Source organism: Apteryx rowi, unplaced genomic scaffold, assembly GCF_003343035.1.
Source record: "Apteryx rowi isolate R43461 unplaced genomic scaffold, aptRow1 scaffold_152, whole genome shotgun sequence".
In the NCBI taxonomy this organism is placed as follows: Eukaryota; Metazoa; Chordata; class Aves; order Apterygiformes; family Apterygidae; genus Apteryx; species Apteryx rowi.
Window position 1 is genome coordinate 31,099 of NW_020447775.1, and position 13,192 is coordinate 44,290.

Sequence of the window (13,192 nt, forward strand, 5' to 3'; positions counted from 1 at the left end):
TTTCTTATTTAGACCAATAGGGTTTTTTGAACCTGCAGGATAAAAATGACCACTTGGAGACCACAGGACAGTGAAGTCCAAGCACTGGCAAATCAGGCTTTGCATTTTCAGTGCAGCTCTAATCCTCAGAGAGGCCTGAAAATAATTAACATTACACCTACACATATGATTTATGATCACAAGGCACAAGATTAAGCTATTTACAGTCATAGCAAAGGAAGACAAGCTTACGCATACTATTCTTATATTGACAAGTCTAATAAAGCAGGGCTTTATCAGAAATTAATACACATTAATTAGGAGAAGGACAACCTTCTTCCATCTCTATCCCTAAGCCTGAAGAGAACAGCAACCCACTCACATGCTCAAAAGACTCAGAAGGGAATAAATTCAGAATGCATTTAACAGTTATCATTATCTATACAGAGTAGGCCCAAGAAACGGAAGTAAACTAAACTAGTTTACCAAGTGCTGGTCATTGAGGAGATGCACCACCCTGGACGTCCAGTCTCCCATTGGGACAAGGTCAGGAGAAGTTCTATAGAGACGCAGCAAGCATAACGCAGCACTCTGTTTCACACTATCCATAGTATCTCTGCAAGACACAATCATGTTTTAATTTGTATTAAAGTCACAGCAATACTCACAGGCCAGCATTAGGCTAGTCTTTGCACTGCTGCAACATCCCTAGTGAAGTAGTATCTATTCAAGTATATRGAAACAGAAGTTAGTTAACTAGATTCTTTCTATGCTAAGAGCATTTGTTCTTTAAAATTGTCAGGTCAGTTGAAAACTTGACTAGTTAAACCATTGCATTTCTTGTATCCTCTGTAATGCATGTGGGTGGGTTGTTTTTTTTTTGTTTTGTTTTTTAAAAAACTTAGAGCGACACTTCACACCTCTTCACTAGAGCTGAAAGTCATTCATTAGAGTCAGAAGTTCACTAGGCATCATGAGTGCAAGCTTCTTCTGAAGAGACTCAAGTCACACAGTTAAGGTGCATTTCAAGTTATGCACGGGTACAAACCTGGACCTCCAGAGTTAACAATTTCTAATACACTGGGCCTACTCAACAGCTTCAGGACCTTTGGCTAGCATCCAAGTAAGCTAAATATCACCTAGCATGCTACCTACTGATCTTTTCGCTTTGCTGTTCAAGCTGACAACACTGGAATTTACTATTTTGAGAGCAGCATGCTACAACCATAGTTCAGTGAACTCCCTTCCACAAAACAGTCAGTTAAATATTTGTTTTTACACATTCTGTCAATCACAACAGTCAGGAATGTACAGACCACTAGTGCTGAAAGTTTTAAGAGCCAATTTATACATTGCACTCTTGGTTAATTGCTCAGACCTCCCCAAAACTGCACATCCCCAACAACTGACAAGGACATTGCAGGAGAGGAATGCAGCGAGCCTGACCGAGCCCTAGAATTTGTTTTCTTCAGACCCACTCTTACTCAGGAAATGCCACATTTACTGAGAAAGGTGAAGTTCTGGGATGGATTCTCTGCCATTTCATCCACCAGCCCAGACACAGAGAGAGCATCAGGTGCCGGCTGCTTATTCCTCTTCTCTTTCCAGCCCATATTAAGTTTCAGCACTGCAAAACACTAATAATGTTCAAACCTTACTTGTTATACACAAAGAATTGACAGAGATGTGGCATTACAATGGCACTATTTCAATAGCAGCAAAATTCAAGCGAACTCTTGAACAACTCCTAGATATCACACCATATCCTTCCCTTTATCCCCAGCTCAGACAGTGCACATAGACAAAGTCAGAATTAGCGTTGCATAAACAAATGCATTTTCAACATTTTTAAGCTCCAGGGCTTGACATTTAGAGTATTAATACAGTTCTTATGCAACATACTACTTTGTAACATTAGTGTCAGATATCAGCTTACTGTAAAACAAAGATCCATACACATTTCAAAACATGTAATATCTATAACAGTTTAAATGTACTGTTTGGAAGCTTTACGTTTCAAAATAAAATAGCCCTGCAATCACAGGTTTCACTATGTTTATTTAACTACAAGTAGTCAGAGTCGTCTACTTTATACAGAAATCGCTACCCTTACCCAGACAATTCACATGGCTAGCAGAGGAAGCCAGAATGCTTGCTGTACAAAGAATACTTGCACATTCAAATGGTCATGACATTCATCAAGAACAGCTTCCTTTTATAGTGAGATTTGTAGTTTAAGTCTCTATATTTAGATCCATTTATTGCTCCTCTTCGCATCAGGAGAGATGCGAAAAGCAAAACGTACATGCTTCAGAGGTTTTCACTACTAAACTTTTAAATAGAAAAAAAGACTATTGTTACACAGAGCTCTAAAAGTCTATCTGAGATACTGACATAGTCTTAACTCCCATGTTTTATTTATATATTGTGCATGCAATCCCATGCTCAGGTATGTCAGAGCATCCACAGTTACTGGGAACTGTCAGTATTTTCATTACAAGACACAGGGTTGCATACATCTAAGTACAGATTCAGCTGTTCCTGATGAACTGAGTGGTTTAAAAGGCTTATTGGTGTTGTATTTGAAGGAGGCCTGTCATACCTACCCGGCTACAAGTATTTTTGGAATTTCTCCAGCGAATGCTTCCGCCATCTCCCGGCTACCCACGTTAGCAATACAATGCAGAGCCAGGCCCATGAAGGTGGGGTTGCGGCTGGCCAGATCATTCTTGATCGCGTTGTTTATTAAGCGAATCAGCTCACTGTTAGAGTTCACTAGTACAGAGATGAAGAGATACCCCTGTGATTCAGAGAAAGGAAAAGGAAAATTGATTTTAGCTGACTTAGTTTATGTTTTCCTTTAATGTCACAAATAATTATTTGAGCACATCACAGTTCTCCTCCAATACTGGAGGAATGGGCAGAAATAGTTAGATACTTAAGATACCACAGTAAAGGCTAGAAAGATCAAATGAAGTAAGCACGGGTGCATATAGTTTAGTGTTTCCCCAGATCATTGCTTTTCTGTGAAAAAGATGCAGGGCTCAGGGCCTGCAGATCACAATCTGTTTCAGCTTATACCCAGTTAGATCATTTCTCATGAATGGGATAGTATTTGAACGAGAAGCAAATCAAGAATTTGGCTTACTGTTCAGACATCACTGGACTACATTTACCTGATAAATTTGACCTTCCCTGGGAAAATTTAAGGGGATATTCTGAAAATGTAGAAGGTGCTTGCCTTATTCTGGTTCAAATACTTTATAGCTAGCTACCACACAAAACTTGCACTGGAACTCATGCTTGCACCACAGTTTATTAGTAGGCATTAACGCATTTCTTTGAATGACTTTCTATAAAGCCTCAAGTTCTACCTGAACACTGGAGACAAGGCAGTTTTCCTAACAAGTAACTTTTAGGCAGAGTACATGTTCTTAGCTGTTACAATTAGCATAATTTACTTAGGCACTATAGGAACACAACCTCTTGAATCATTTACTAGAACAAGAAACCCTCTGCACCAACAGGTGTTTTTGAGTCCCTGCTAGATCCAAAACAAGACTTTAATTTGAGGAAAGTCCGGGGAGCGGGGGTTTAAATACAGATTATACATCTGAGGYAGGATATTAGACAGTATGCCTTGTCTTTTATAGAGCTGGCATTCACTCACTATTTGTTTTTCTGTATATCTATTAGAACTGAGCAGGTTTACAGCCTCCATGTGACCAAAGTCAATGTCATGCCCCAGGAGAAAGATGAAAAGCAGCTTGCAGACATATTTTTTCTTACTGTAGCCATCCAGAGCCTTGTCACCTAGAAAGCAAGGAAACAAAGAGTGATTAAGCCTGTGTTGTTCCTATATTTCAGGTCCCCCACTGAGACCTGACATCTGCCCCCCTGCAAAGGTAAACAGCTCCACTGAAGTACCTCATCATGTCTTAGATAGGGTAAAAAGATTTATAGTAGCATTTAGTAATGATGATTGGCATTTGATTCACTATGTACAATGCTGCATAAGAAATACAAATGTCGAGAGTTTCACTATAACTAAGGTAATTGCATTTTACGTAACATCAGTCTTAGCATTCAGTTAACAGTAAATGAAAGCTTATTGTACTGTTGGGTTTTTACAATCTCAGAAGTACCATCCCACATATGCAAGCATAGGGTAGAGGCAAATCACTAGGTGTTTCCATCTTTTCAGTGGAAAGGTAATTTATGAAACTCTATGTTGAATAAATTGTGAAAAATCCTCTTAACACTCACCTAAAAAGACTAAAAACTTTGCACCATTTTGTGCTAAACACATGAAAGTTATCACAAGCTATCACTAACGGATGTCAGACAAGTCAAGTAACTTGCCACTTGGACTTAAAAATTATTCCCAGTTGTGGGACACAAGTAGCTTGTAGCATTTTCTAATGGTCTGAAACAGGAGAAAGAGGCACAACTCTCAAAAAGCAGAGTTGTCACCAAATCTACAAAACATTCACATGGTATCAGTTTTATATTAATTTGATATTTAGACAAGTATTTGTATGAGAAAAGAACCTGAAGACTTCAGTGTTAGCTCCATTTACTATTGCCATCATCTGTATCCTAAAGGACCCAGCCATGAAACAAGCCAACCCTTCCATCTAGTCTCTGAATTCTCCCAATATGTCCTTAAAAGGTTTTCTTACTGAGAGTCAGTACATGTCTCTTAATTAAAATAGAAAAAGTAAAAATTGATCAAAGAACAGGTACATGCCTTCTGTACACTTGTTCTCCTGTTAAACCAACTGTTCAAGCTTTATCACAGGAAAGGATCCTTCCCAACTACTAATACTAATCCATACAGTAGGAAGACCATAGGCCTCTAAGCTACAGAGCTGGTGCAACACAAGTTTTATAAGCAAATTATCTTTTTTGTTATGACTGAATACTATTCATAGCAGATTTCAAGTGTTCCACAGTAGAGAACTAGGTAGCAACAAAATAAAACAGTAAGTCTTTTTTAAAAAGGCAGAATGATCCAGATTCATTTCCATGTTTTAGGCCTTGGGATGTGACTACCAAGTCAGTTTTAAAGTGTTCATAAGATAGAAGTATTCACAAGTGTTTCAGTTTTAGAAGAAAAAGGCACTCCATGTGGGTTCGGCCTTAGCTTGATGTACAGAGGTATTTTTAGAAGTTTGAGAGCATGGTCTTTTAAACCATTTTCTTCTGTCTCCAGTCACAACACAGTATAACAGGTCACAGCTCATCAGGCAAGCCATTCCTCCTTCATAAGGAAATGGCTAAATAGGAACACATGTTTTTTGTGGGACATTTCCTCCCCTCCCCCATCAGCAGGCAGAGGAGCACCAGTAAATCAAAAAGCCCAAATTCTTCAGTTTGGTCAGGGAAGAAAATTATCGTAGAGGCTGCTGCCTAGAAGGCTATATACACTCCTTAGCTTCTGCATTCAGGGTCCAGAATAACTCATCTGTCAGAGCAGCGTGCATTCCTCAGTGATGGGCAAGTTCAGCCAGAATAGCATTGCATAAAATGAAGCTTAAACAAAATATCTCCAAGTTTTTACCTTTATAAAAAAGCTCCAAGATGTATTTTTTTTAATCACAGATATATGTAGCAGGCAGTTAAATATATAATAAATAACCTTAATAGCACAGAAGTCTCCCCTTCTTCCTCCCCACCCACAGGCAGAGAAGCAGAATAGACTTCCCACAACACAAGCATCTACAGCTCCTATTGATACAGTTAATTTAGTGTGAAATCTAAACAAGAGAAACGCCACCACTGTAAGTTAAACTTAAGTTTTTGAAGGAATGAAGACTAACTTCAATGCATCTGGCTGCATGTTAAGTCCTGTAATGTTAGTGAATTAGGAGAAAGTGTACCGGCACACTGAAGCAGAGAAAATTTTATGCCTATAGGCTGCAATTACGTCAGTGTTTTAGGAGGTTGTTTTCTCTTTTGACCCTCAAGACTTCAAGCTGCCATTTTTCCACATGCATGACAGATAGGGATTTTAACAGAAGGACCAAATTTAAGCACATTATTTCAGAGATTTAATATAGACAGTGATACCTTTCAAAATCCAAGTCTTTAGACAGTAGTTGATCTTGATTAAAATATATACATATTTAACTGGCATAGACAGCAGTTGCCAACAAAAAGAAGCTTTGCACAGCATAAAAACAACTTTAAGGTAAAAGCAACCTTCAGATCCATACTGCAGAAGCCAGGACGTGCCACTCAAATATTTTGTGTGGATATGGGAAGCAGTGTTACTAAGGAAGCATGCTGGTCAAGTCCTGCTACACAGGATATGCTGACAACAGCCATCTCTGCATAAGACTGCCTAAAACCAGTTTTCTTTCAGTTTGCTGACATAAGGCGATTTTCCTGATGAGTCAGTAGCAAAAAGAATCCAGAGTCTGTTTTATTGGATATATGAATTAACATTAGCAGAACCAGGGTAAGACATTCAGATTAGGAAAAATCCATTTTTTCTTCTTTGGAAGCAGTACAACCAAAGGGAAAAATATGCAAGGTATGTTCAGCCATGTCTGTTTATCCACTGTGGTCTTCAAACTATGGCTTGAGAAACAAAGGAAGAAAGCCCTCTGCAATTATACAGGGGAAAGTAGTACTTCATGTTATACTATCTTCCCAGGAAAATGGAATTCAACAGCAGATGCTTCCTTCCCATCCCACCATCGTAGGCGTACAAATTCATGCAGATCAAAAATACCTCCTTTGCTTAGAAGAGGCAAAAAAATAAGACACAAGATAGAGAGCAAGAGAGAGAGCAAGCGAGCATGCATGAGTTAACATTTTTTAGTTGTTAACTTAAGGTTTCTAACAGCTCTTTAGCAATCTGTCTCCTTAAGAACTGGAAGGAGAAAAAGAATCAGTGAGAAAAGTGACAACTAGTGACAAGCCAGCTGTTTTGGGGTCACTGATTAAAGGAATGGGTTATGCTGAATACCTTTATCAAATTTTATTAAGATTCACAGAAGGGGACACTAAAGCTGGATCCAGGTTAGTCTAGGTTCTTCTAGGAGCCAAGATCTATGCAGTTGAGGACCTGCTATCATGTTTAGCATCATTAATATCACTGGTTGCTTCTCTCAGAAGAGAGGTAGGCAGATGCATCAAAAGCTGTCAGAAAGTAGCTTTACATCTACCTTAGGATAAGCAAGAAAGCCAGAGTCCCCAAGAGTGGTGTTTCCAGGGGACTGAGATTAAAGTGTTGCTGCCTGACAGTGCACAACAGCCAGCTGATACACAGAATTCACATGTATAGACTGGCTTCTCCTGTTTTCCTGAATTGCTCAGCTGCTGACTTCCTGAAATCACAAGGGAACAGTGAGTATAGACTAGAGCAACCCAATTGCTTAATGAAGAACATGAGCAGATGAAACTATGTATGCTCTGAACTGCATTGACTTTCACAAGAAAGCATTTGTCATAGTTTGGCACTTCTTTTTTCCCCTCCCAGAATCAGGGCCTAGATATTTAAAGCTTTATATCCTTACAAGATACCTAAGATCTAAGGACCTTGCTAATCTGAACTCGCACAATACTGGTATCTGAAGCATCTTTGATAGAAACTACACCATACAACCAAGCTCGAAGCACATTGCCAGTTCTGTTATACAAGGGACAGAGGCTTTTGAAAGCAGATGCTTTGAAGTATTTTTTTCTGTCCTAAGGAAAGAATGTTTCAGGTACTGATTTTACAGTACTGTTCTTTGCTAGGTCATGATGGAGAAGAAATAAGCTGCTTTTTTCCTGCAGGATGGCAAACTGAAGGTTCTCATTAACAGGCAAGCTTACAAACTAAGCCAAGTGACAGCCACTAGCTCTCTTAAAAACTTTTAGTTCTCAGCAATAATAGCACATATACAAAACAGGATAACAGAATATGTATATCATTTATTTAGCTGTCTAATTTGAAAAGACAGCTTTACAGTAACAAAGGTCTCACTGGACATTTCTAATTTCAACTGTGTTCTGAAGCAGCCTTGCTTTCAGTTTGTTATGGAAGTTTCAAGTTTAACTAATTCATTCCACTCCCTCCCAAGCAGCATTTATACAAGGTTCTATTTGAAATGTTATAACAAGTCTTATCACTTAAGTATGTGCTTTCAAAAATAAATAAATAAAATACAGCTTCCCCCAGTCCCAAGAAAACATCTTGACAACAAGAACAGGAGATTTTGCTTATTCTATGCAGCCTTTATTGCAATACACAATTACTTTTCTTAACTCCGCACATTTTCAAATGCTTTTGTGAACATTTTCAAACACTGCACATCAAGTCAACAGAAACAGGAAGGATCCAGAGAACATGTCAGCAGCTTTTAAAGCACAACGAGCACATCGAAGACTACTTCCTTTCCCTGGAAAGCCTGCCAGCCTTTTTTAGAGGGGTGGGGGAGGGCAAAGAGACTACTAGCAGCTGATCAGCAAATGGTACTTTTATGAATTAGAACAGAAATATTGCTTCCACATTTCTGTGCATCTCTTATCTACCACAGATTTGGGTTTTGYTTGATTAGAGCTCTGTAAACACCACAGGAATTTACACCAGAATCTCTTTCAGGCAGCCTTCCAAAGAGGAAGAAATAAAGCATGAACATTACCGAACTCTTCATTTTCCAAGCAGAGCCTTCTGTCTCTAATTCGGTCCATGAGTTAAAAAGCATCACTTTTTAATCCAATTGAGTACTCTTAAAAACCCACCCTGTTGCACAGCCTGCTACCAACTAGATAGAGTCTAGCCTCACCAGCATCCACATAGTTGACTGCTACCTCAAAGACTAGATATATCTTAGCTTTTAAAACTGCAGTAGAATGGACAGTATCCTTAAGTGTTTCTTTGCATTGAGTGCTTCCTTCCTAGGTTACTTAAGTTGTATAGTTTTAGCCACTGACCTATATTCATGCAGTTGGCATAGCAGTCCAGTACAATACTCTAACAGCAGGCCTACTCATAGCTTAGAGGCCAAAAAAAATACCCAATTGCCTTTTTACGGCTATCTACATCTTTAAGGCATGACAAGAATAGTCTTTTCCATAAAAGCGCAATTCAGTCCAAGCCCTCTAACTGAAAGATTGAAGACTTGTGGCTGAAAACCAATACAAGTCCATAAGTTATTATTTAGTTACCACACTACCACCGCCAAAACAGAGTATTACTAGAGCAGCCCTACAACTCGGCTGATGTTCAAAGACTGGTTCTGCTTCCAGTAGTTTGCTTTGTCAGTGAAGAGATGCTTTGCTTTCACACATTTCTTCAGACAAACAGAAGACAACCTGACAGTCATCTGCCAACTAAAACATCGGACCAATTTTAAATATAAGCAGTGGAAGACTCTGCTTTCCTGCCATACTGTAAGAGCAATTCACTGTCGCACAACTTCTGTTTAAAAGAGGTATTTAGAGGCGTATTCTGGAGCTTCTTACAATGGGTTACTGTATGTAGTTTGGGATAAGAGGAGACTTGCTCGAGCTTGGCAAAACAAGTGAGCCAGAGGCAAACAAGCAGACATTATTTGTTGACATAGGKTTTTTTCTCTTGCACCACTAAAAATTGCTAAGATACACTAGCATGTCTTAAATGCAGCAGCTACTTGAAGGAGAAAAACCTATCAACTAACCAGAACAAAACTAGGTTCTTGCACCAGATCTGGAAAAAACAAGAAGCCTGCATCAAGGAGAAAACAAGAGCTCCACTGTTTACAGAATCAGTATATAGTTTTGTGTACAACTTCATTGCTTTGAGGGATCAAAATTGAGTAACAAATCAATACACCATCTAGTTTTCCTCAAGAAGCCAGAAGGTCTCACTTATAAATCAATACTCTTGAGCCAAACTAGAAGTCTGGCCCTCCGAATGGGAGGGGAAAAACCCACAAAAAAACAAACAAAAAAACCCCAAACCACACAGCTTATAGTCTAAAGATGTAAAACAAAAGGTATATTTTTCCTGGGCTTAATTCTTAGCTCTGTGACTTCTGTTGTATTACACTGGCGTAGTTTTCCTTTTTCTTCCTGCTATATGCATCTTGTCTCAGTTTGTGCAGAAGTATTTAAAGCAACAGTCAAGGACACTGACCTCAGTGATAGGGCTTCCTCATGCTAGAACAACAGATAAAGCCACTTTAAGTAGGATCTGGCTTCTGTACTCTAGCTCAGAAGGAATATACAAGTCCACCGGTTCCACCTTGTTCCACCAGTTCAAGAAAAGTATGGCCTTTCCAGAGATTTGCAACCCCATCCCAGCCTGCTAGGTATAAGGGTAAATAGGATGTTACCCTCAAACATGATGTGGGTAACAGGCCTGTTATCCACCTCCGAAAGACTGGTCTGACAAAACAAAACAAGAAATACTTAACCTTTGTCTGTAAGAGTATCAGAATACCTCTTGGGAGCCACATTGGGTTTGGGCCTAGGTATTGCAACAGAGCACACTAAAAGGGTGTAAAGGCCCAAAGGAAGGAAACGATGGTATACCAGTCTCTTACGTCGGGTTCTCAAGCAAGAACATGTTTGTGACAAGAGGTATAACTACCAACCTTGCTTCTTATAGTTGCATCTTTCCCCAACTATGGGCACACAGCCAGTCCAACAGCCAAATCTTCAGACAGTAATTAACACAGGGCCCCACTATTTCCCATAATTAGTTAGCAAGGGACTCAATCTCAAATTCATGATCAAACATCTGACTTAAGAACCCAAACAAATTTAAAAAAAAACACAAAACCCCACACAACTTCAAAAAAAGTCAGAGCTACATAAAAAGGAACTGGGTTAAATTGAACATTCTCCACTTAGAAGTAAAATGCATCACTAAGATCTATGTATTCCTACATTGCCCTTCTGCAAGGAAGCCCCACACAGCCCATACAGAGCTTCTGCAGAGGACAGATAAACCACTATCAGCTCCCCACGCTCTAGACAGCTTGTGTAACTGTTTGTGGCCTTTAAACTCTGCTTTTTCTAGCTCACAGTATTTATATTTTCCTTCAAAGTACATCAACTTATTGCCCTCACAGTTAAGTGAGGACTTTCACCCGAAATCCATACATACTATGTAATAAAAGCAAGAACAACTTATGGGAAGGTTTAGTCAGAAGATGCTTAACTCAGGTTATGGGTCGAGCACAGCAAAATTTACATTTAAGCAGATTTAAATAATTCTGAATAAGAGTGTGCTACACGCAAGGTACTCAAGATGAAGTTGTTACATTACTTCTACTGAAAGTAACTCCATTATCATTGCCTGTTTCATGGTTGTACACAGCTGAAGCTTCCTATGATCATTTCTCCCCTGCATCATGATTAATCACAGAAGCAGAATTAACTGGATATACAGGCATTTTTTAAAAGTTTTTGTATTTAAGCCATGAAATACCTTGCAAAACACTTAGCAACAGAACTAGCAAGTTTTTATGAACTGCACCATCAGCAGTGTTTAACCTATGAATATTCAGTTATACAACACAGCTACAGAACTACCTAGGTTAACCAGAGAAGCCTACTATGACAGCTTAGTGAGCTAAGAGCTTCAATACTGCCAAGTTTCCCTACAGTTCATAGCATACTGGCTTACACAGTTTTAGAGATATTCATGTAAAAGAACAGAGAAGACTAGTTCTACCGTGTTAGGTAGCCTTTTAGGGGTGATAATAGAAGCCTTTTAAATACATGTTTGCACACCTTTCACAGGGCAAGACTCAAAGGATGACCTATTTTGACAAATACTGAATTCCTTGTCACTGTGATGCCCTCATACTACTTACTGCACTTTACTAGTAAAAGCACTCAGAAAGGTTTTTTTTTTTTAGGCTTTGTTGACTGCTGCAGCACACAATTCACCAGTTCACTTATTTCTATAGTTCTCTTGCAAGCTTACAGAAGCATGCAGAGTAGTGGGTGTGGATGGAGTTTCCTTTGTGTTATGAGAAACATGTAAGCCATCTTTTTCTTAGAATGCTTAGCTTTCCTATGGTTAACAGGTTTAAATCCATCTGCCCCATTTAAATTTGCAGGTACATACGATTAGAGCTTTTCCGAGTCAGGTGCAAGGGTCAGGAGTTGGGCTAGTACACAGAACGTGAGATACTAACTACTATCTGAAGAGTATGGTTTAACAGGATCTGACTACAAGCACCCAGTAAGAACTGGACTGTATCCCTGCAAGTCAGAACTTAAACAGTCTGAGCCATTAGGAACTTTTCTGCAATTAGTTAAACATGCTGTCATGAATGTGATAACTCCAACAGGGAGGCAACCAGGTCCAAAAGAACCTCCTTCACACTTCAAGGAGGCAAGAACATGCAGTAGGCAGTGAGGTTCTGCAGGAGCCCTAGCTTGTGGAAGCTTCCATAATTTGGATTTTCACATTTAAAGTTTACAGCCCCTCACTTCAAACTGAGGTAGAGTTTGATGACATTAGTTTGAYAACAAATTCCTCTCTCATTAGTGAGAAATGCAAATAAACAATTAAGTTACTTAAACACAGTAAAGTTTGCCCATCAACCAAGCCAAGGTTTAAAAAAAAAAGTGTTGGAGCTTGAAGTCAAGTTGTTGAAAACACTAGATTTATTTGGTAGTGAGACTGCAGTAAGATTTGTGGCTAGGCATGAACCTCAAGCTGTTCTTGACAATGGAAGGACGCAGGCAGAATAACCGTTAAGATACCTACAGGTAAAGTTGCATGATGCTTTCTACAGAATCTGTCCTTTCTAAACTACTAAGTAAAAAAAATTAGCTGCAGAAAACCTACTTTAGCAACAGCTGACAGTAAATAAAGCTGCTGTCTGACAGCAAGTAGTTTTACAAATACAGACCAACAGAAAACAGACAGTCTTTGAGGCCGAATCTTCCAGATTGCCAAATAAACGTTCAAACAGCCAAGGGAGAATCAGAGCACCATAATACAGAAATCTGAGACTCAGGAAGAGCAGCTTGCCAATGGAGGCAAGGAAATTTAGAATTTGTTCAACACCTTAATTGGTTCAGGCCAGCTGTAACAGGTTGGGTGGGAGTTTCTGATGGAGTACAAAATAAGTCAGACTACAGACTCATGTATGTTACATCTTCAGAAGCAAAGGAGCCACCTGAACTTAAAAAAAAAGTAGAACAACAAAATCATTACCAAAAACTGAGCCATGAACTGCCAAATTAATATTATGAGAAAAGCTGACTGTATTTA

At 39.1% G+C, this 13,192-nt stretch overlaps 1 protein-coding gene across 4 annotated transcripts in view; it reads right to left on the reverse strand.

Annotated features, from left to right (window-relative positions):
• Window positions 1–13,192, reverse strand: part of AP2A2 (adaptor related protein complex 2 subunit alpha 2) — a 52,125-nt gene that overhangs the window by 22,473 nt on the left and 16,460 nt on the right. For all 4 annotated transcript variants that reach the window (XM_026059068.1, XM_026059069.1, XM_026059067.1 and 1 more), the window contains exons 3-5: window positions 3,650–3,792; window positions 2,586–2,779; window positions 466–595 (exon numbers count right to left, since the gene is read on the reverse strand). In XM_026059068.1, the coding sequence (XP_025914853.1) occupies window positions 466–595; window positions 2,586–2,779; window positions 3,650–3,792 (467 nt within the window). The remainder of the gene's footprint in view (window positions 1–465; window positions 596–2,585; window positions 2,780–3,649; window positions 3,793–13,192) is intronic.